This window comes from Tiliqua scincoides, chromosome 7 (genome assembly GCF_035046505.1).
Source record: "Tiliqua scincoides isolate rTilSci1 chromosome 7, rTilSci1.hap2, whole genome shotgun sequence".
NCBI classification, from domain to species: Eukaryota; Metazoa; Chordata; class Lepidosauria; order Squamata; family Scincidae; genus Tiliqua; species Tiliqua scincoides.
The window spans coordinates 10,140,758-10,165,455 of NC_089827.1; the positions used below are offsets into that span (position 1 = coordinate 10,140,758).

Genomic DNA, 24,698 nt, shown 5'->3' on the forward strand with positions numbered 1-24,698 from the left:
AGTTTGTGTTAACTTATTTTTATCTCTCTTCAAAATCACTGACAAACATGAGTTAACCAATCTCCAGAATGATTAACAAAAAAAAGCCATCTCATCACTATAGCAACCAATATTATATCATGAGAATAACAACATGAAAGCACCTCAGTAACCAGTTTATCATAATTAATTAAGGTATCATGTTGTGTTTCAGAGAAGTAGGATGCATGTAGATCTTTTGGAAAATGAGAAAGATACCTTTTCACCTCCAGCAAGCATCCTGTGCAACGTGCAGTGGGGGCTCTTGCTGTTCAATTATCTTGGGTTTTTAACAAGCTTGTTTGGAATAATTGGTGTAAAAATAGAACGTTTTTAAAAGAAGTCACCCAAACTGGATTGAAAGTCAGCAAAGTAATCTCTGCTTGGAACACATTTGTTTACAGGTGCAATAAATATGTAATGCCTTGTAAACTAACTTCAGAGCACTGTGGAATAGCAGTCATCTTAACTCAAACTGCATTTCTGTGCATTGGACAGCATTAAAACCTTGGCTAGATTACAAGACATTTTTTTTTCCTCCTGCAAAGAAATCACGTTCTTAAGTTTATGCAACCAGCTGGAGGATTGACAGCGCAATCCTAAGCAATAGGTCTGGTCTAGGTCCTTGTAGGGCTGCACCTTTCGCCCCTACCTGTCACTCAGCTCTCACCTGTGGCTCCCAGTAGCTGTAGCATGCGCGGCAGCCACACCTCGGGCAACAGCTTTGACAGGCTGGCCAAACCAGGTTGAGGGTAGCCATCGGGTCATTGACCTTCGGCAAGATTGGGACTTGTCTATCCCGAGCATGTGAAGACAGACTCTGGCGGATTGAGCGGATGAGACCTATTAGAATAGGACCAATGGTCATGAAGGCGGTTTCTGCAAGTGATGTGGTACACTAAGAGCACGGCAAGACACGAAAGTCAACCACTGCGCCCAGCCCATCTCCAGCCGTCTTGACTTTTGTCCTGCCATTGGAGCAAGATTACTTGCTCCTGGGGGCTGGGGATAAGAATAGGCCCTCAGTTTGGCTGTACTTGTCGTAAGAGGTGACTAAACAGCCACCAGGTAGATGGGACTCGTCAGCCTGGGAAGGCAGCTCATCTGAGAGAAGGAAAACTCTGATTCCAAACCTCCACTGCCTTGTGGCTACATCCAGTTGTGGAAAAGGCTTCAGGAGACAACCTCGAGGCAAAGTTCATGGCTGAACACAGTCACGTTCTGGCAACTCCTGCGACGCCGCTGGAACCAACTGTATTGGCTTCTGCCTTTCCATTGGACCATTTCAGCGACGTGGAGAGGGGGGATTTGCTGCATGGGTAACAGCCTATCCTCCATACCTACTTTGCCCAGGCTTCGCGCACTGGAGATGACACTGTTCCAGAACCACCATTCAGAGCGCGATACCATAGTCTTTCGAGACTGAAGGATGCCAATGCAGGTCTGGTCATTTCTTTGATGGAAGCTTGCATAGAAACCCTATATACAGTGACATCACTAGGGTTTATATCACCTGCATGATGGACCCCCTCCCATGCAGTAGGGGGGCAATGCTCCAGTCGGTGGGTGCACTGTTGCCTACCCCATTGGTTTCTGGCTATATCTTTTGATAGAATAATAATATTTCAATGCGGTTTCATTGCATTTTGCATGAAATTCTGCATTAAATGATATATAGCATGATGGCATTGTTCAAAAATACCAAGATTTAAAAATTTTTGGCCAGTAGTGGTGTCACCCCTCCCGCCATGCACAACACCCAGTGCAGCCCACACTCCCTAGCAATGCCACTGCCTATATATGCTCCACAAAGTGAGGTGTGATATAATTGTAGTAATATATATTGCCTGGGCAGAAACAAGAATTCCATTTTAACACTCCCATAAAAATCATAACTGACTCAAATTAGTTTCACTCTGGGGCTTAACTTATTGTAATAAGCAGATTTATTGGAAGCATTACATATCTCCAAAATCTGATTTCCTCGTCTGTAACAAAAGAATACACTTTCTGAGCTATAAAATTGTTGGCTTATGAAGATGGTAATTTCAATGGCTTAAAAGATAAAAATCTAAGTCTTCGCTTGTAAAACTATCTATGCTCCTAGCAGTGGCATAATATTTCAGGGAGTGGGTTGCCCCAGTTGCCAGCCAGGGGGGCCACAACTAGTGACCAAAATTGTGATTGGTAGGAATAAAACCATCATGTTATATTTCATTTGATGTGTAATTTACAGCAGAATGGAATGAAACCAGCTGGAGTAAAGTGTCTCTGTTCTATCAAGAGTTATGGCCAAAAAGCTAGAAAACAAAAATACAATTGTCATGTAACAAAAAGTAATTTCCTTGACTCAAAATGGACCAATGAGACTGTTTGTTGAAAGAGCCAATTAGATGTTTTTATGACAGCATCTAACCTAAGGTGTTAGTAAGGTGACACCCTTAGGAGGGTGACACCACTAGCGACCAAAATTGTGGTTGTAGGAATAATTTCAATATTTGTTGCATAATTTAATGCAGAATGTAGTGAAGCAAACATGCTGAAATATCTATGTTCTGTCAAATCTATCTATGTTCTATCTATTTCCTTAACTCAGAAGTGACCAATGAGTCTGAGTGTTCTGAGAGCTAACAAGGTATTATTATGGCATAACAAGGAACCGATAAGATGTTATGAGTCCTCTCTCTTTTCCATGTAACAGAGCTAATACTCTTCTTCAGTTGTGTGAGTGTCAATAAATTGGCCACTTTTTTGTTGGTTACTGATAGGTTGGATGATCTGTACTGTTCTATAGAAAAATAAAGTTAATGAGGGTGTCACTTTGAGTTATCTGACCAGGTAAAACCAACCGTAGTATGCCACTGGTGAGAAGTTTGGTGGTTGTTTGTCACTGGCTTTTACCCCTGCTAATTGGGTAAGAGGCACTTTTTCAAGTGGGTGCTCCTTTTTTTTTTTTTTTTTTTTTTTTTTAGCAGGGGGAGAGTAATTGGCCCACCTCACCCCAGCACTGTCTGTTCTAGTGGCAGTCTGCTGGTATTCATTTGCATCTTTTTAGATTGTGAGCCCTTTTGGGACAGGGAGCCATTTACGTTATTTGATTTTTCTCTGTAAACCGCTTTGTGAACTTTTAGTTGAAAAGCGGTATATAAATACTGTTGATTGATTGATTGATTGATTGATTGGCTTAGATGACTTTTAAAGTGGATTTAAAGTGGACTTTTAAAGTAGGTATGTGCAAGCTCTTGGTTTTAGAGGCAAGCTACCTATGATTGCCAGATGCAGGGGAGGGCACCAGGATGCAGGTTGTGCCTATTGTCTTGTGTGCTCCCTGGGGCATTTGGTGGGCCACTGTGAGCTACAGGAAGCTGGACTAGATTGGCCTTTGGCCTGATCCAGCGGGGCTCTTCTTATGTTCTTATGGATTCTAAACAGTCATGGTGGACTATAGTCTAATGGTTATTAACCATGATGGCTATATTGAACCTCCAGATGCAAGGGCAGTGCAGAGGAGTGATAACAGGGGAGAGCACTGACGTTATCCATTGCTTGTGTGGAATATTTGCTGCATTTATTTTCTGGCCATTATTATTATTATTCATTTCATGTCATGACTATTTCTGCCTCTCAGACTCACCTACCTCACAGGGTTGAAGTGAGGACAAAAGAAGGGGAGAAGCCATGCACACCACCATAAGCTCCTTAGAGGAAGGGTAGTATAAAAATGTGAAAAATATAAATTAAATAAATTTGTTGTATGGGGGAGAGTGCCAAAAATCTTTGGGCCCCAGGTGTCAAATGACCTAGCTATGCCGTTGGTCCCCGGTTCTCATATCCCTTTAGGTGACTGTTGATCCTGAACTCCCTTCAGGCACTGAAACGGATAGGTTTCCATCTCTCCAAAATCAGTGTGATTATAATTGCATCTCTAGCTTGCTTTTGAGTAAGGCTCTGTGTATTGTGATTCAGTGAAAGTACAAAAAATGTGCAGAAAAATGTTCATCTTTCATAAAGCAGGTTCATAGTCCTTATGGCTCTGAAGGTAGACTTGAAACATGTGGTAATATCTGATGAAACCTCTGAAGTTAGATGAAGGGAGCAGTGGGTTCTACTTTGACTATCAAAAGCAGAATGAATTTATTCAGGACAAGCAAAAGTATATAAATTGGCTTAGTATGTATTCAGGTTGCTGAATTCTGCTTGTCTTGGCATATTTTTTTTTCCAATATTTTTAAAATGAAGGGTGTACTTCAAATGGCATATGGTACCATATCAGGGTATATGACTGGTTGAGGCTTTGTCAGTCAGTGAAAAATACTCTAGTCTGGTTCGCCAATTAGTTCATCAAAGACAATCTAGCAAGAACTTTTTAAATGAAACCAGCAGCATTTAAATACCCCTCTCCAGTTGGTTTTTTCAATGATCTTTTTAAATAATACTTAATTTTCTATTAATTGTGCTTATAATACGTGCTTTATCCTGATAATTACTTGGGACATGAGACAATATTTGGCTAGTGATATCAAAAAGATGACTTTGAAATTGGAAGGAAACTATATTGCATACTTAAATTTTACAAAAGTTCCATGCAACATTTTTCAGTTTTCTGATAGGAGAAAATATTGAAAATATTGAATACAGAGCCAGACTGTTTATCTGCAGATTTTGGACCCATGGTTTGATCTAACCGTGGTTTCTGAATCTGTGGCTTGGCCAGACCTGTTCACCACTGAACACCCCAGAGCTGTGCTCCTGTCATGTCCAAAGGGTGTACTGAGGACCAGGAAGGCTGTGCAGGCCCTAAAGGTATTTCAACACTACTTCTGGTTTTCGGAAGGAAAAGGCATTCTGAAGGCCAAGGTGGACCTGCACAGTTTCCCCAGTTCTCAGAATACCCTCCAGTTACATTCAGAAGGTCTCGCGTACCTGACCTGCAGATTTCATTATCCCTGAAGATAACAATGCACGACTGTAATAAACAAAGTCACAAGTGTCTTCTGACATTCCATCGCTTCTTGCTTTTATCCCCTGCAATTTCAAAAATAAACATGATTTTCAGGTAATTTATTGTTTAATTGGAGGTGAATAATTCATTCTTCTGTTGTTTGGTGGAGATAATGTTTAATGTGCATCTCCTTTGCCAGATGGGTGCTACAAATCTTTGCAAATTATAGCTTGACTTACATTGAAGAAAATGAAATAAACATTTTTTTTTTCTAATTGCTTTTTCTTCTTACATTTTTTAAGCAACAAACGAGAAGGATCCAGGTGACTGCTATGTTAAGTATATGCATGCATGTATTAAAGTATCAAGCGCATGTGTGTTTTATCATTTAAGTCACCAAGAGATTTCTACCAGAGTGGAAAATTGTGTATTGCAATTTAAGTATGTTGTCCAGGCAGAATGGCCCTGCTAAGCAAAAGCAATATGTAGCAAGTATTATTACTGAAGATAAGACATTTTAGAAGGTTGTATACATTCTTTCCATTTGCAAAGGAAGACAATAAATTGAATGTGTTTTTCAAATAGAGCACATCTTTGTTTTAAAAGTGCAGTATGCTATTCTCAAATTGATCAATTAAAGAGTCACTGTGGAAGCTTTTGATTTAAATTTTACCTTTTATTTAAACTGGACTCTACACGAGTGAATTGTGAAAGGCAAGAAAACCTTTGTTTTTACACTACTGTCTGTTCCATCTGTGCGATTTGAAATGTTGTATTCTAGTAGTGGATGAGTACCGGGAAAAATGTGAGGGACAGAGCTTATTTGGTAACCAACCGTGTTACTTCTTGGGTTAGGAATAGCACACCTGCAATATCCTAGTATTGTGATGGTCATTTAGAGTCTCTTCCAACTGTAAAAAAAAAAAAAAAAGACTTGTTTCATTCTTAGTGCTTAGCCTCCTCGGTCCAGATTCAGTGACAATGGTGTGATATCTCGTTCCAGTGTAATGCATGATTGGAGGGAAATCTTGCTGTACAGGGATCACTTGTTGGTTTGTATTTTTTTTAAAAGAAGTAATCTACAAGGACTAACACTCCAGCAAGGGAAAGCGAGAGCTTGTTGCCTCTTCCACGTAATGTAAAGGGAACATAAAGTGACAGGGCAGGTGGGAGGGGAGTAACCTTCCAATTACTCATCATATCTCTTTTGTTCTTAAAAGAGCTGCATGAGTACCCTTGCCTGTTCTCTTTCCTAAAGTTTGTGTGGGTGTGATCAAGAGCATCAGAGGGATGCTTGTTCCCTGTCAGACTTTCAGGATATTTCCCAGGAGATATTTACTTTATATAGTAAGTTAAAAATTTCTGTTTTCCAAACAGTTGTAGTCTCAAGACAGATATGATGATTCCAGTACCATCATCTTTTTTTTAAACTTCGAAAGATTCTTGCAGTCTCTTGAAATCACGCAGCCATAAGAAACCCACAATTCCAAATGACTCGTATCCAAAATAGCACACAACCATAAAGAAGTTCACAAGGTGGGCTTTTCTCTTAGCCTAACCCAGCGTTTCTCATACTGTGGGTCGGGACCCACTGGGTGGGCCACAAGCCAATTTCAGGTGAGTGGCATAGCACCAAATTCAACCGCCAATGAAAATATAGTGTACAGAGCTACTGGGCAAAGTGCGTTCCTCTTGGGAGAAAGGCATGGTGCTTTGCCCTGAATAGGTGGGAAGATGAAATGCTGGAAAGGGAGGAAGCTGTGTGGTTGAAGGAGGATCCAAGACTTGTGTTTTGCTTTGACTTCTGAGCTGGAATGTTTGGGTTCTGAGCTATGCAGGGGTATCCTGTGTAATGGGCCCTTTGGCTAATTGTGGCTTAGGTTTGAGGCCGATGTTGCTTCTGGCCATTACATCACTTCCAGGTTAATGACATCACTTCCAGCGTGTCCCGACCGATTGTCATTCTAAAAAGTGGGTCCTGGTGGTAAAAGGTTTGAGAACCACTGACCTAACCTGTCTCATTGCATCATCATGAAAATAACTATAGTAAGGCTTGTGAAGTGAGAAATCGTAGCAACTTAAGCTTGCCACTTCTGAGGTTCTCCTCTATGAAACTCAACAGATGGTGTCCTCCTTCATTAACTAAATTATAACAACACTTGCTTGGTGCATTTCTCATGTCTGAGTCAGGCAAATGTGATTTCCATCCAATATCCAACACACAATGATTTTTAATTTTGTTAGCGTATTCGTCACATTTTATATAGTTTCCTTCCTCCAAAGATCATAAGGTGGTGTACATGGTGCCTCTCCCTCCTTCTACCCTCACAACAATCCTATAAGGTAGGCTAAGCTGAGAGATTGTGCCTGGTCCAAGGTCACCTAGTAAGTTTCATGATCAAGTGACAAGTTGAACCTAGATCTTTCTGTTTCAGATCTAACACTCTAATTCAGTGGTTCTCAACCCACTTTTTAGAATGAGAATCTGTTAGGACCCGCCAGAAGTGATGTCATGACCAGAAGTGACATCATCAACAGGAAAATTTTTAACAATCCTGGGCTGCAATCCTACCCACACTTACCCAGGAGTAAGTCCCATTAATATCATTGTTAAAAGAATATACATAGTAGCTTGTTAAAAGTACAGGTCTGTAACATTTCCCCAAATGCAGTCACATACCATGGCAGCATCAAGTCTAATATATTAAAAATAAAATAGTGAAATGATGGGACCCACCTGAAATTGACTCACGACCCACCTAGTGGGTCCCGACCCACAGTTTGAGAAACACTGCTCTCATCATTGTACGACACACCCAGGCATATTTTGCCCTGTACTATATAATGACAGCGATGAGAAAATTCCACATTGAGGGAGAAAGGAAAAATTTCTCCCCACAATTTCTGTCTTATAACCACATTTTGACCATTAGTCCATTGTCCCTGGTATAGTCCACATTGTCTGCCAGCAGCTCTCCAATGTTAGGAGGAGTCTTTCCCATCCCTACTCAAAGATACCAGGGATTGAACTTGGTACCTTGAGTATGCCAGGCATATGCTCTGCCACTAAGTAACAGCCCCAGCCCTCCTATTCACCACGAGGAGATACTATCAACAATAAATGATGCCTCTGCTGAAACTTTGGCCGTATGAGTAGTCTATTACAGTTGTAGTTAATGTAGTTTGCATCTTTTGTGATGTTACAGTCTGCCCTTTTTATGCATGGGGAATCCATTCCAGGACCCCCTACAGATACATGAATCCACAGTGACTTCTGGTTTGGCAAGCCAATTGGGCTTTACTCCGGGCTTACTGGGCTTTATCCACAGCATTCACGGTGAGTCAAATCCACAGATGTAGGATCAGCGGATACCAGGACACACCATACTTTAATAGTGAAGCATTTTTCTTAGCAGCAACTAGAACATGTTCAATTTTTGTTTCTTTTGAGGTTAAGCGGGATTTCAGTCCTCCAGGCATTGATGGGGGGACTTGGCATTTTCAATACTGCCAAGGCGTGGTCTGAAAAAAGAGCAGGATCGGGCAGTAGTGTGCTCATTTGCCCGGCAAATGTCAAGTGGAGAACGTTTGGCATGCGCATGTGTGAGGGGTGCTTATGTGGGTCCATCTAACAGGAGATTCTATTGGTGTCTCACGCATATGTTCCTACAGTGCCTGGCACAATGGAATTCTTTTTCTTGTGTGTGTGCAGGATTCTCGGCACTACTGCAAAATAAATGACAAGAGCCTCAGCAAAGAGAAGGGTTGCCTTGGTGATGTTCCTGAGGTTAAGGTCACTTTCCATTTTCAAAGAAAGCCATGGTGCTGATGTGATAGCTTTGAGTGATATTTGTGGGAGTGGTGAAAAGGGAACGCTGTCAGGGTTGTGCTGTCAGTTCTCCTCCTCCTTAGGAGAGGCACGGTTTCTCTAACAAGGTTTTTTTGTTCTTTTCAAAGCGTTTTGATCCTGGTGAAAATTAAATTATGAGCTTAAGCATGGTTTGCTTTTAATAGCCGCGGAACCAGATCTACATTTTTTCCCCGCATTCTCATTGCCCTTGTAACACCTACCCTGGGAATGGAGGGCATCTCCAAGCAGAGGAAAACAAATGATATATTCTTGTTTTAGTTCCCCATAAATAGAAAACATTAGCTACTCTTATGTGTGGGATTGTATCATGGATCGTGCCATAAGACCTCTAAACTAGAAGCTGCTGACTTCTGTTGGGAAAAAAAGTTTTTAGTCCTCTTGATAACAACAATAACTTGTACATATATTTTTTCCTCCAGGCTAAAAATCACATTGGCCCCGAATATGATCCCCTGTTGTCTCTCTTTGGGACTTACGCACATGGTTACAGGTCACCAGCTCCTGACTTGAAATGATGCTTGTCTCTGAATACTCTGTATTCCTAGTTCTGCATTTTTCAGCCCCCTCTATATCTTGCTGGAGCTAGTTTGCTGGTTCACACAACTGTAATGAACAATTTTATTAGGGGAGGGCACCAGGATGCAGGTCTCTTGTTATCTGGTGTGCTCCCTGGGGCATTTGGTGGGCCGCTGTGAGATACAGGAAGCTGGACTAGATGGGCCTATGGCCTGATCCAGTGGGGCTTATGTTCTTATGTAATGAAGCCTTTGTGAGTTGCTACTGTCGACAATTTGCCATTTGATAATCATGGTAAATGGCAAGGTATTTCTAAGAAGTGAGTACCAGACTTTCTGCTAAACCTAGGTGTTTTGTGTGTTTGGTTATAGTCACCTAATGGTCACGCTTAACATGCTTAGAAGAGAAGCACTCAATTTTTTTCCCACATGTTCAGAGGAGGTCCCATGGTTGAGTGCTATTAAATATTGACTCAAATCAAGCCTTGTTAGTTACTGACTTTTCTAGTACTTTCAACATGCATGGAGTAGTAACGTGCGTGAAATTGAACGAGCTTGTAATAAAAATTGAAAATGTCCAGGTGACAATTGCTGAGCCCTTCAAAATGTTCGCCATGCCATGTGGTGGCCTATGCAAAAACCTTAGGATTTCTCCAACTTCTGAATATTAATGAAATTCATTACCAGCTCAGTCCAGTATGTAGAAGAATGTAGACTATCTACTTCGAAGTTCCATTGAGTTCAGTGATACTTCTAGTTTAAATATGTGTAAGATTGTGGCCTTAATTTATTTCTTATTCCTTAAAATAAGCTCTATAGCTGGCAGACAAGGGAGGGTCAAACATAGGGCTTGGGGGCCTTAGGAGCTCCTCTTGGAGTCCCTAGTATTCATTTGGGGTACAGGCATCTCTTGATTTAGTCAGAGGTTGCATTCCTAGAAACACAGGCCTACAAAATTGAGGGTCAGAAAAGTTTTTCCCAAACTTTATGGTGGTTTCATATGTATTTGGGGTGCCGATTCCAAAAATGGCATCTATTTTGCCCTGTCTAGTTTTGGAGATATAGTACAGCCTCATTAGTGAATGGTTCAAGCAGCTTCCTCATGAGGAAGCTGCTTGAACCATTCACTAAGAGGCTATGCCAAGTCTCCAAAACCCGACATGATAGGGCAAAATGGATGCCATTTTTGGAATCGGCACCCCAGATATACCCAGGAAGTGGTGTATCGTTTAAGGAAGCAAAATGTGTGCTGGCCTGTGAAATCTGTGCATATATTAAAATACATTAATTAAAACCTTTTCCCATAGGGACCAGTGTAGCTGGTGTAGGTTAGGGGAAAGTGATCAAACACTCATGCTGATGACTGGTGACTTCTGTTTGTCCAAGATGGCCTATGGGGATTGTTGAGAAAGAAGACTTCTGGGAGTGGCTACTGATGCTGAGAAAGCAATGGTGAAAACAAAGATGCCAGTAGGTAACTGTGACAAATCAGTAAATGGCAGCTCTGTCAATGCATTTTCTTTCTCTATTTTTTTAAATCTTCTGACTTTAGAGCAGTGTTTCTCGACCAAAGGTACTCGTACCACCAGTGGAACTTGAGGAGGTGTCCGGTGGTACGCATGGGACCTCCCAAAACCCTGCCACCTGGCTGCAAGTCCAGCAAGGCAGTGAATCAAGCAGAAGTAGGAGGCTCGGCTCGGCTGGCAGAACTCCAGTGTGTGCTTTTTGCATGCCCAAAAAAGCGCTCCTTTCTGCCCTGAGCCTGTTACCAGTGTTTGTCACATCTGTCCTCCCAATCTGGAAGTAACTGCCAATGACATCATCGCTAGTTACGTTCAGTGGGACTTCCAGTTGGTGGACCATGCAGAGTGGTATGGCAGGGGGCAGACATTGAAAAACACTGCTTCTCTCCCCCCCCCCCCCGAAGCTGCCAGCATCTATGGGGTTACACATTAGCAACTAATGAGCAGGTAATTGACTGCGTTATTTTGAAAATTGCAAATCACCTTGTTTCAAAAACAGGCAAATCAGGACTGCGTAGAGAGCTGCCTGCATATGCGTTTGCTCAGGTTCTTGTATTTACGCTGGGGGTTTAAGAATGGATGTTTATGCTTAAGTTCCCCACAGCCTGCTTCTCAGGGATATAGAGGAATTCTCATCCTGCTCTGTCAACTGGATACCAAAATAACTGCTTCAATCTCATGTTCCATCTCAGGCTCTGTGTGTCATGGAGCCAACCTTCTGAATGAAGGAGTTGATTCAGGCATGCAGGGGTTAGCCTCTTGCCATTGAAGTGAATGGGGAAGCCATTCTGGGTAGAGGCGGCTCTGGTGTTGTGTGCGTGCTTCCATACCCAGAGCAGATCTATTTGAAAGTATTTATACCCTGCTTTTCAATAAGAATCATAGCAAGATGATTAGATTTGGATGAATGAGTGCAATACAAGAATCGCAAAAGGAAGCAATTTAAATTAAGTGTAACAAATTTATTCTTTGCTCTTTTTGGCTATGTCTGCACCAGAGCTACCAGCATTTCATTTCGCGTTGTACCTTGCTGGCACAGAACGTGGTCTTTCCACTTGTGTTGAATCCGCTTGCTCTTCATCCCAGAATCCAACGTTTGTTTTTGAAATGAAAATAATATAACAATGCTGAACGTGTACACTTGTGTCTATACCTACTCTCGTTTGATGACAATGTTCTGAAAAATAGTGTGGGGCAAGGGGCCCCTTGAAATAAGATTGTGAAGTTGCTGAGCCGTCACATTGTGACACGACCAGGTTTTTAGCTTCTGCTTGCAGACAACATTAGCAGGTCTAGAACACTGAATGGGTGCAATGGTGCAGATTCACGAACAAACAAATCAGAAGAGAATGGCTTGCATAGTAGGGGAGGAAAGGGGCGGGCCACGGCCAGGAAAAAGGACAATGAGAATCTTCTGTCCAGGCCAATTGCTCAAAAGCTTATACCTCTTTAATGAGGTCTTTTACAGGCAAGTTTTCTAAAAAGAATGCCTGCATGTAAATGTCCTCCAAGCTCACAAGGACTTTAACTGAAGGAAAACAAGAGCACTACAAGCACTATTGAACCGAAGGCAGAGTAGAGCCATTTATGTAGGTGGTGAGAGGGCTTCTCCTGTAATTTACAGCTCTTAGCGCATGTTCATTTCATTGAGAGAACAAAGGGCAAAATCAGCAAGTTGGCCACTCGCAACTATCTTTTTTATCGGACACTGATTTTCATTCAGCACCACAATGATGGAAGCGTAAGAGCAAAAGGGCTTCCCTGTATTAATCTGAAAGGATGGCAAGGTTGCATTTATTCTGTATGATGTTTAGCCACCACTGGTTCAACGACACAGAAGCAGCCATTTCATCACTTGCTGCTGCTTTTATTAATGCCTGCCTTTCAAACAAAAGTAGTTCTCCGGTGATCAGATAGCTTCTTCAGGCTTTACTAGTAATAGCTGTTCTTAATAGCCACACGAGTGCAGGATTCTCCTGTGATCGTGAAAAATCCCGTTGTGCTTGGCTACATATTGAAATAAAGCAATATTAAAATGCCTCTTGGAAAAAAAAATAGTAGTAGTAGATTTGCGAGGCAGTGCTGCTTCTGCATGGAGAAACAAGCCAGCTTTTGGTAAAACCTAAAATTCCTCTGGTAACTCAACTGGATTAGAAGTGTTGAGTGCTAAGCGATGCTTTCTCCTGTCATTTTCCGAACTGACATTTATTCTGTCTGGTATGTTAAACTGCTGGTTTTTGTTTGACTTTTTTTAATGGCGGATTTTTAAACTGTTCTAGTGGGAGAATGTTGGCTTCCAATTATTTTCAATTGTGAGGTGTACTGAGCTTGAAAAGTCACTTAGGGCCCAATCCTATTGCTGGTGGTGGCCTCTTGTTACCTGGTGTGCTCCCTGGGGCATTTGGTGGGCCGCTGTGAGATACAGGAAGCTGGACTAGATGGGCCTATGGCCTGATCCAGTGGGGCTGTTCTTATGTTCTTATTGCAAAAGTGCTGCCTCAGTGGAGAGGATGCAAAGCTGTGCCTCAGTTCCAGGAAAATGACGATGTTGTGCAGCTAGTGATCAATGCTACCGCCAGCCAGCAGAAAGGTTTTCAGGGTGGGTAGTGGGCAGAACTGGGTGGGAGGATGGCGGGCCACAGGGAGGATCGGGCCAAGGAGAGGGGCAGAGTCTGCCACCGTATTCTATGCCCCTCCTAAGCTGCAGAGCCCTACACAGGCGTCCTCGGTCCTATAACAGCTGAAGAGCTGGCACAGCTCATAGCAAACCCATTGGGACTGCCACAGTTCTACACAGGGTAAGGGAACCCTGAGGCAACTGCGGTGGCTGTCCCAACCCCATAGGATGCAGCAGCAGCCATTCTGGCAACACTGCACCTCTGGGTCGCACCAGGGCATAGGATTGGGTTGCTAATTGTACACTTCCGTTCTCTTCCAATTTTTAGGTTAGTTTAAACCTAGGCTTGATTTCAGATAATTCCTATTCTGAATTTAACTTCTAGAAAAACATAATTTCCACCTATTGAGAGCAGTGATTTATGCATCATGAATATCTCACTATAGGCATAGATTCAAGAATAATATTGGAAAAGCAGGTCATTGGTTTCTGCTTTCTTTATGCAGCTGATTTTAGAGAATGTCAGAACTTATTTCTTGCAGAAGTTGAGCATCTTGGTGTTTCACAGCATATGCCCCTGTTTGTTAAATAATTCTTACCCCACCCAGTAATTCCTGGCCATCAGGATCCCTTGACCCATCACACATTAGAAGAATAGTACAGCTTTAAACAAAATTCCGATAATCAAATCATAAAACCAGCCGTAACAAATAAAAACGTAAGCAGCTAGGGAGAAGGAATAAGCTTCACAGGGGAATGAAAACAACTGAAACACCTGGTGAAACAGAAATGTCTTCACCAGGCACCTAAAAACTAGGGGCCTGATGTGCCTCCCTCCCAGGACAAGAAGTTCCAGAGCCTGGGGGCACCACTGAGAAGGCGCTGTCCTGCTTCCACACCCAGCTGAGCTTCCATAAGCATGAGAACATGGAGTAGAGCCTCAGGTGACAAGCAGAGTCATACGGAAGGAGGCAATTCCTCAAGTAACCTGGTCGCAAGCCATTTACAGCACAATCCTAACCCCTTATGTCAGTGCTTTCCAGTACTGGCATAGCGGTGCCAATGGGACGTGTGCTGCATCCTGCAGTTGGGTGTCACTCACGGAGGCCTCCTTAAAGTAATGGAATGTTTATTCCCTTACCTCAGGGCTGCATTGCCCTTATGTCAGTGCTGGAAAGCATGACATAAGGCAGGGGTGTCAAACTCATTTTATACGGAGGGCCACATAGCATTCATGATGCCTGCTAAGAGCCGGAAGTGATGTCATCAGGCAAGAAGTGATGTCATTAAACAGGTCATAACAAAAAATAAACACTTTTTTCTCCCTTAGGAACTCATTAGCTGCAAATGACAAAAGAGAAAGTATACGAATCTTGATCATATTTCAAGATATGGGAGAGCCCAATTTTCACGTGGGCTGCCCTTTCAGCACTACACCTCAGCACTACACAGCAACTGAAAGCCTGAGGGCTGCATCCGGCCCCCGGGCTTTATGTTTGACACCCCTGACATAAGGGGTTAGGATTGCATCCTTAGAGCTTTAAAAGTCAACATCACCATCTCAAATTGAGCCCAGAAAGAAACGGTCATCCAAGCAGATAGAACAAAATTGGAATCATGTGTTTGCAAGCACAGGCCTCTCTGTACCGCCACATTTTGGACCAGCTGAAGTTTCCGAGGGCTTTTCAAAATGGCCCCGTGTTGGCGTTAGTCTTTGTGTATTCCAGTACGTAATATATTGTGTATAGTACTGTATCGTAGTCTTCATGTGTTAAGTTGGGACAGGACTCACAATCTCCTCTGATTTCTTGATGGGTAAAATACTTCATGTACCTGTGCAATCTTGTCATTACCCCAGCACAATCCTTTGTGTTAAAAACAAATTTCCGGTGCTGGATGATGTCAGCCTTTTGAAATTATCTCATTCGTGTGTGTGTGTGTGTGTGATTTCAGTTCTCTGAAACGTTGCCCACTCCATGCTTTCCTAGTCGCAATCATCCCGGTTTGTGTTCCTTTTCACCACAGAGACACTGAATCAAGCGTCTCCTTCTGTCAAGCTGGAAGAGGTTATTCGTTTAGCAGAGCTCTGCATTGAAGTCCTACAGCAGAACGAGGAGCACCACTCAGAGGTGAGGATAACGGCATTAGCTGTACAATAATGCTTGATAGCCACCCTGTATGGCCTCGGTGTGAAGCAATTCTGTCAAGAAACATTACAGCTAACGCCTCTGACATATGTTAAAGGTAATTCACATTTGCAGGGCAACAGTAGTTTTGAAGGTTATGGAAAGTGAAGTGAAATAAAGCTGTATTAGGATTCCCTTGAATAAGCATTCAGGTTTAAACATTTTAAATATGGACACTGAACAAAGCAGAAGGGGAACGAAGAGATGTTTCTAGCCATTGCTGCAGAAGTGATACGATGAATGCAGGCTAGTACAGTGGTTCTCAAACTTTTTAGCTCCGAGACCCACTTTTTAGAATGACAGTCTGTTGGGACCCACTGTAAGTGATGTCATTGACCTAGAAGTTATGTCATGGCCGAAGTGACATCATCAAGCAGGAAAATTTTAGCACCCCTCATAAAACAAAATCAGAAATCCAGTAAATTTAAAGTTTACAATAAATACAAGTTTTAAAATTTATTTAAAATAAAGAAGAACCCACCTAACCCTCCCAAGCAGTGGCTGATCTGGTTAAAAAAAAAATCTCCAAACATCCCAAAGGCTGCAGTCCTTTTCACACTTACCCAAGAGTGAGCCTCATTGACTAGCATTGTTAAAAACATATACATAATAACCTGTTAAAAGTGCAGTTCTGTAACATGTCCCCAAATGCAGTCACCTACCATGGTAGCATCAAGTCTTATATTAAACATAAAATAACCATTGAAATAAATGGGGACCCACCTGAAATTGGCCTGTGACTCACCTAGTGGGTCCCGACCCACAATCTGAGAAAAACTGGGCTAGCACAGATTATCCTTCCAACTTCGCATCTTGGCTATATATTAAAAAAGCAACATATGCATTCAAGCATTCATCAACTTTACAAATTACATCGACTTTACAAATTAAACATCGACAAACATGTTTAATGTTGCTGTAACTTGTAAGATGACCCACAAAGTATTTCCATTTATTTATCTTTTTTTTAAAGAGTATGGGTACAGTCCACCAGGGATCTTGTTGAAAGTCCTCTTAAAAAGACATGCCGTCTGCTTACATGACAGTCCTATTCATTTCAGTGAGACTCTTTCAGAAGATATTGCTAAACAAATCATACTGAAGGTGTATAGTACAGTGGAATTTACAAGAATTAAAAGTCCCTTTTTTAAAAAAAATGAACAATTAGATTTTATGTGCATGCATTCATATTGTTCATAGTTTTTTTGAAGTCTGATTAACTAGTTTTCAGTGCTGTAAGAAATTCTTGGAAGGAAGTTCATATGTTAAAATAAAAACCTTTATAATTTTTTTTTCTGGGTAAGTATACAAAGTGGTAAACCAAGATGTAGTGTCTATAAATATGATCATTCAAAACATCTGCTTTTATCTCACACTGTAGATTCTAGATTTTAGCTTGCATCTGTCATGTGTGAACTTGTTATGGATATTTTATTTTATACTGAAGAAACAGCTGCTTCAACGATTTGAAATGTATTCCTAAGGGACATTGTTCTGCACTACTATTGTCACTGTGTTACGCTGTAAATAATTACTTAATAAAATATATGCGAATGTTGTCTTCTAAGAACATGCATGAAGTAAAACTTTTTTAAAACAAAAGGAGTCCAAGGAAACTCCAGAAATTAAATGGTGATTGAAGAATTATGTCATTCTTATATTTAATCTAATAAAGAGACATTTTATCAATATTTTCCTCTCCACAAATAATAAAAATAAATCCATTATAATACCTTGCATTTTTGTTCTAATACTATTTTAAATAGTTCCAATAAATAAGATTTTTTTTTGGGGGGGGGGGGAACCTTGGATATTCTCACTCTGATCATAACACTTGTTTCATAAGAAGTAAGCAGATACCCTGCAAGAAAGTAGAATTCTTCTCACACAGTGAAAGAAAAACAGAGTGGCCTGTAACTTGTTAGTTTTCTAACTCATGTTTTAACAGTTTAACTTTTTTTCCTGCTCCATAACACTTCCAAAATTATGGATTCCCCCAGGGAAAAGAGGTAAGGCAGTATATACTCTTTGTTTTCATACTTTCATGATTGGATTGTTAAACTCATCTCAACATGTGGCATCGGTTATTTTCATTATTGGTGTTCTTTCGCCAGAAGTATTTCTTTCTTGAAGACTCTCTTCATTGATTTCTCCTCCGTGAGTCCAGTTTCATAAACAGATTTTAGATCTGAGAGACCTGACTTCAAGTCCATGGACTCATTAAATGGCCATGAGCATGTTACGGCTTCATCAGGGATGTGCTGGAGACATAGCCCTGAGACTCCATCCCCTTGACTCGAATCGCCCACAAGCCATAATGGCGGCCATCGCAACTCATACAGAGCCATTTTTGGAACCATTTTGACTGGAGTCCAAGTTTTTTTGAAAAGTGAATCAAGCCACAGAAGTGGTGAAAAAAGCACACACACAAAACAGAGCCACAAGCACACACCAAAGCAAGCCTTGAGTCTATTCAAGTCTTTTCATTTTTAGGGTGAAACCCCCAAGTCAGTGCCCAAATTCCTGTCATGCGTGACTTGAGTCTGTGTGAGTTGCGAAAATTGCATGTTTTTGAGACTTGAGTTCGAATCACAGCCATCCCTAGTAATAGTTATCTCACTGACCAACTTTCCAGTGCTGCTACAAAAGTAAACTGACCCACTCTGGAACTTTTAAGAATAGAAATGATGCATTCAAATTCCCTTTATAAATCTGAGTATGTTACCAGTCACATGTGGAAGAAAATGTGAGCAGAATTTCTTTGCTGACTTGTTTCTTTTAAAATTTATGTTTAAATAACAATGTAGGCCTTTGCTTGGTGGCCAGATTTGTTGGCTGAACATGGAGAGAAATTTTGGTCTCTTTTTACGGTCGATATGGATTCAGCATTGGAGACACAGCCACAAGACTCCTGGGATAGTTTCCCTCTTTTCCAGTTACTAAATAACTTCCTACGAAACGACAGTAAGCTTTTAGTATTTTGATTACTTTGTATCTATGAGTGTCCTTTCAGATGGTTTTTTAATGGGCTGGATTAGAAATCTAGATTAATGTCTGCATTTAGTTTAATTTCATCTTGCCTCTCTAAAATTCATTAAGGCTGTGATCCTTCATGCTGTTACAAGGGGATAAGGGCCCAATCCTATTCAACTTTACAGCACTGGGGCAGCTGCAATGCAACCCTGAGGTAAAGGAACAAATGTTCCCATACCTTGAGGAGCGCTCCAAGATTGCATCCCCAACACAGGAAGTAGTGCATACCCCATAGGCACAGCAGCACCAGCACTGGAAAATTGGATAGAATTGGGCCCTAAGTCCTGTTGAATTCAGACTTCCTTCAGAATAAAGAAGCATAAGACCAGGGGTAAGGCAGCTAATAACACAGGCCTATAAAACTGAAGGTCAGAAAAGTTTTTCCCAAACTTTATGGCGGTTTGATATGAATTTGGGGTGCCGATTCCAAAAATGGCATCCGTTTTGCCCTATCACGTCTAGTTTTGGAGATATAGTATAACCTCATTAGTGAATGGTTCAAGCAGCTTCCTCATGAGGAAGCCATGGTATAGGTCAGGGGTGTCCAAAGTTCTTGGCAGGAGGGCCACATCAGCTCTCCGACACTATGTTGGGGGCCGGGGGGGCGGGAGAATTAATTTACATTTAAAAATTTGAATAAATTTACATACATTTACATAAATTAATATATTAAAGATGAACTTATATGAATGAATGACGGTCTTGCAATAGCTCAAGGCCTATAAAAGACCTAGCACAAAGCAAGGCTGGCCTTTCCTTTGCTGCCGCTACTACATCACACACGTGAAACAGCAAGCAGAGGAGGTAGCAGTCGCCCTCATGCTGAGAGCAGTTGTGTCGGGCCGGTGTGGGCTCCAATAAATCTCTGGAGGGCCAGAGACTCATTGGAGACTAGGGGCTCCCTGAGGGCCGCATTGAGAGGCCTCGAGGGCCACAAGTGGCCCCAGGGCCAGGGTTTGGGCACCCCTGGTATAGGTGAATCAGCACCCCAAATATACCCAGGAGTTGGTGTAACGTTTAAGGAAGCAAAATGTGTGTTGGCCTGTGTAACCTGTTGAAATTATGAACAAAAATGCCTGTTAAATTATAGCCATTACAGTAAGTCAGGAAAAGCCACTTCGATATTATTCTATATTTATAGAGTATATCACTGTTTTTAAAAATTATAAAAATGTATATGTATAATTCCTTCAGTATGTTTTAGGGGCTATAAACCTGCCCTGCACATGCCCAATTTCATCTGATCTTGGAAGCTAAGCAGGGTCAGGCCTGGTTAGTACTTGGATAGGAGACCGCTTGGGAATACCGGGTGCTGTAGGCTTATACCATAGTCTTTCGAGACTGAAGGTTACCAACCAAAAACCGATGTTTTAGGGCACAATCCTAACCCAGTTTCCTGCATTAACATAAGGGCAATGCAGCTCTGAGGTAAGGGAATAAACATTCCCTTACTTTAAGGAAGGCTCTGTGAGTGCCACCCAACAGCAGGGTGCAGCAAAGGTTCCATTGACAGAGCTATGCCAGTGCTGGAAAGTTGGTTAGAATTTGGGTCTCGTAGTTTCCATTCCTTTCTGTAACTAAGGTTAGATACATGTTAACCCATTTCTGCCCAGCCCACAGGTGTACACTTTTGATCCCTGTTGTGTTTAACTACGTTGGGCAGAAATGGCTTAACTGCAGCAATCACATATGCTTCCATGCCTCCGTCTCACCCCCTCCAGCATCTCCTTTGTGTCACTATCTAAATTGTTTGTATCAACAAACATCCCCATTCAACAAAATTAAATCAATAAATTAAAAGTTTACAATAAGTTTAAAAATTATTTAAAATAAAGAAGAACCCTCCCAAGCAGTGGCTGATCTGTTTAAAAAAAAAAAAAAATCCCCCCAAATCCCAAAGTCTGCAATCCTATCCACACTGACCCAGGGATAAGCCCCATTGACTATCATTGTTAAAAGCATATCCATAGTATCCTTTTAAAAGTACAGGCCTGTAACATTTCCCCAAATGCAGTTCCATACCATGGCAGCATCAAGTAGAATATATTAAAAATGAAATACACATTGAAATGCATGGGGACCCGTCTGAAACTGGCTCAGAACCCACCTAGTGGGTCCCAACCCACAGTCTGAGAAACACTGGTATAGAGCTACCCATGTGCACAGCACACAGAGTGAGAAGACATGTCCCTGTCCAGAAGACTTTCAGTCTGAAAGATACACAATGCAGAGAAAAGCATAAGGGGAAGGAAATAAATGCAAAGAAAGAATGGAAGAATTCTGGACTATTCCACTTCAGATTCAAATTTGGGATCATTTTTTAGACTGCTTTCTGGGGGGGAAAAATATCATTTTTCCTGAGGGATATCCCGATGTGATTAGTACCTTTAGCGTGGCTTTTTCTGGTGTGGGAGTTGGAGTCTGCCTATGAACATGAAGGCCACTGTCACCTTGCCTTGAAGAGAAAGACAGAAGAGGGAGGAGCCAGACAGGTCTTTGATGCCAATTCCTGCTCCCAACCTACAGGACCCAGCCCTGACTGCAAGGGATAGATCGCAGTGAGAACCTTCAGGAACCTGAACTTGGGCCCCAGAGATGGTTCCCCCCATCATACTCACCCAAAGGGTTGGACTCTGAGATGCCAGGGGCCCTTTACCCTACACGGATGCTCACCCACTTATGTAGATAACATATCAAGTGAGAGACAGCAAAGTGTTTGGGTCCAGAGCAGGAGGCCACCCCTTTAATGATTTGCACTTTATAGTGGTGGGGTGGAGCCTGGGAGTGGTAGGGGGCCAGGAGACAATTGAAGGCATCAGCAGGAGCTGGGACACCATGGGAATCGCTCCATCAGAGCTCTCCAAGGTCCTGTAATCCCTAATGCCTTGCCTTGCAGCTTTGACTACCACGTGGGTCTCTCTGCAAGGCCTCAACAGGACAACTCCATATATTTGTTGTGACTAGGAGCCATTGACAGACTTCTGTGAATGTCTAATCCCCTCTTAATGCCAGTAGAATTTATGTTTCTGCTTAACTTCTGTTGCAGAGTATATTATTTTGTGCTTGGGAAGTAAAAGTACTGCATTTGCCCCTTTCTCTTCCCCTAAGTGGCCTTGCTATGTGGTTTGCCAGGACTCTCCATATTCTCCCCACATTTTTTACTAGAAATGGTGCAACTTTTTGGAAGCCTTCAGTATTCTGTAACCCAAGGCTATAATTTCATTTCACTGGTGGTGCTAAGTTCAGAAACTCTGTAAGGCACACCTGTACATGTGAGGGACTCCTTCATATCACAACGCATTGTTAACTTGTAAAACATGAACTGAGCTAGGCCTGGATCCAGAGTTTAATCTGCCTGTACAACACTTTTCCCATTGACCAACAAGTAGTGCTGATCATCAGACAGACACTCTAAAAGCAGCCCCTTACTATCAACAAGAAAGCTGGGAATTTCTTCTCCCTTTCTCGCAATTCAATGTGCAGTTGCTTTAAATATATTATAGAAATTATGAGGGATGTTTTATGGGATGAATGCATTTTATTAAAATGAGATAAACCCTGTTCTCTTAATGGAAACAATTATGTCATTGTAAAATACTGCTGTGAGAGTTTGAAGTGCTTTTATTTAAAGGACTAGTTACGCATGAAGTGCAAATGTATTTATCAGAGCCCCACTGCCTTTTTAAAAAAAATAAAAGAAAGCAGAAGAGGTTTGGAACAGAGAAGCAGTGGGCATAGAACAGATTAAGGACTGCCTGATTTCTTCCTTCCCTGCTTCTCCACTCCAAATTCCCTCCTCTCACAGCTGCTTTTTTTTAACAGGCATCAGGTTCTGTGAATGCATTTACACATAATATGTAGTTAGCCCCTAAGAACTTGCTGTTAAAAGTTGTGTGCTGTAAGCAGCAACTGTTACCCTACACATGCCTGATCTTGTCTGATCTCTGAAGCTAAGCAGGGTCAGGCCTGGTTAGTACTTGGATGGGAGACCGCCTGGGAATACCGGGTGCTGTAGGCTTATACCATAGTCTTTCGAGACTGAAGGTTGCCAACCACCATGTCAATAGCGTAGCAATGGGGGGGGGGCAAAATGGCAAGGACTGCAGGAACCACAATGTACCATGTAAGTAGGCCCTGCCACTCACCGTTGGAGCCATTCTGGGCAGTGATGGCAATACACACACTCTCCAAACCAAGTGGCATCTCCTGCACGTGGCTGTCACTGCCCGGAATGGCTTTGACGGCAAGTGGGAGGGGCTGCTTTCACAGTGTGTGAGATATCTGCAGTAAGTTCCCCCTCCCAGCCACACTACTGGGTGCTCTTTTTTCACCACTGTTCTAACTGTAACAGATAGCGCAAACCTTCTAGCGAGGAACACCATGTGGGAACGCCACGTATGCCACTATAAAGGACGGGCGAGATATAAATGAGATAAACAAGGGGAAGCCATTTGGAAAATTGTAGCTGAATGCTTCTTTCATCACTGCTGAAAAGCAAATCATTGAGTTTCTAGTCACCCTTTTGTCTCTGGAGATGCGTGCAAGTGGCAAATGACCATTCTGCAAGGAACTGATTCCCAAATGAAACATGCGATAGTGCTTAGTCTTTAATTAACAGCCCTTTTCACAGACTTGGCACATTAAGACCTTCAGAGAAAACACCCCATGCTTATGTTTTTGATGTAGCAGATTCATCTTGTAATGACTAGTAAGTATTGTGACTCAATGATTAGTACAAATCTGATAAGTACTCAATACTAAGTACAAATCTATCACTGAAAGACTTCCAACTCTTTAAAAAAAAAAAGAAAAGGAAAGAAAATATATAAAACAAGAAAAGCAACTGGATTGTGTTCTCGTGAGATTAAAAAGGCTAGTGTTAATAATTAACAAGGAGAGTGAAGTGGAGTCAAATTAGTCATAATAGAGCCCAGAGTGACTGGAAAGGCACCTCTCATTATCAAAAAGCTCATTAGGAAATGAAGAGGTGGAAATCCCACTGGGTTATTCTCCAGCTAAGGCTATATCAGAGATTATTTCTTTGAAATGTAGAACTGTTAGATCACTACATTGTGTACTAGGTTAATCTTTGGCCTTTGAAATCTGAAGGGTTGACACCTGCATGTTCTATCTCAAGAGCTTTCAATGAACTCAAGATAGGTGTTAGTGCAGGGAGCCCTAGAAACATCCAAGATGAGTTAACTGCCAACAATCTAGTTTTAGTCTAGCTAATATTAAATGAAATTGAGAGGCAACGGTGTTTTCACAACTATATTGTATTCTATATTTCACATACTACAGAATGACTTCACGTGGACTCCAGATTTCAAGCACAGTGTTTAAGGTTCAGTTGATGTAACTTAATTTGCTATATTTTGCCATTTTTATATTTTTAAAATGCAGTTATACAATTTATTTTCCATACAGCAAGCACAGGCCAGTAGGAATTTTTACACCACTTTGAGTTCCACCTTGGAAGAATGGCAGGCTATAAATGGAATGATTTAATTGTTCATGCATAGATATCTTTGAAATGATTTGCACAAGGGTCATAAGGCTTGTGTGAAAGACATTTCCTAATGGATGTGTTACATTTTCTTTAGGAAATGATGAAGAAAAGAAGCTATTTTAATTGGTAGTATATTTTCAATATTTTGGACTTTTTTGGATTTGGGGATATTTGCAAATACACAATGCAAATTATGCATGGGGCTAGAACCCTAGTCTAAACATGAAATTCATTTATGTTTCATATACATCTTACGTAGCCTGATAAGGATTAAAATTATGTTTAATAATCTTGTGCATGAAACAAAGTTTGTTTGTTCAAGGGACATCAGAAAGTAAGGATGTAACTGTCTCAGCCATCCATGTGGTCAGTCCGTGGTGGTTTGTCATCACCATCAATCCTGATTCTGAATTTATATGCTAACGATAAGCAATCATTTTCATACATTCATAAGTACTTAACAATAAAAATACACCAATGTGCA

General features: G+C 41.5%; 1 protein-coding gene and 2 pseudogenes across 4 annotated transcripts in view; all 3 read left to right on the top strand.

The window, feature by feature from the left end:
• CADPS2 (calcium dependent secretion activator 2) overlaps window positions 1-24,698 on the top strand; it is a 308,405-nt gene that overhangs the window by 200,344 nt on the left and 83,363 nt on the right. For all 4 annotated transcript variants that reach the window (XM_066634562.1, XM_066634564.1, XM_066634565.1 and 1 more), the window contains exons 17-18: window positions 15,512-15,615; window positions 18,480-18,636. In XM_066634562.1, the coding sequence (XP_066490659.1) occupies window positions 15,512-15,615; window positions 18,480-18,636 (261 nt within the window). The remainder of the gene's footprint in view (window positions 1-15,511; window positions 15,616-18,479; window positions 18,637-24,698) is intronic.
• LOC136658122 (5S ribosomal RNA) lies at window positions 19,911-20,026 on the top strand (annotated as a pseudogene).
• LOC136657726 (5S ribosomal RNA) lies at window positions 22,604-22,723 on the top strand (annotated as a pseudogene).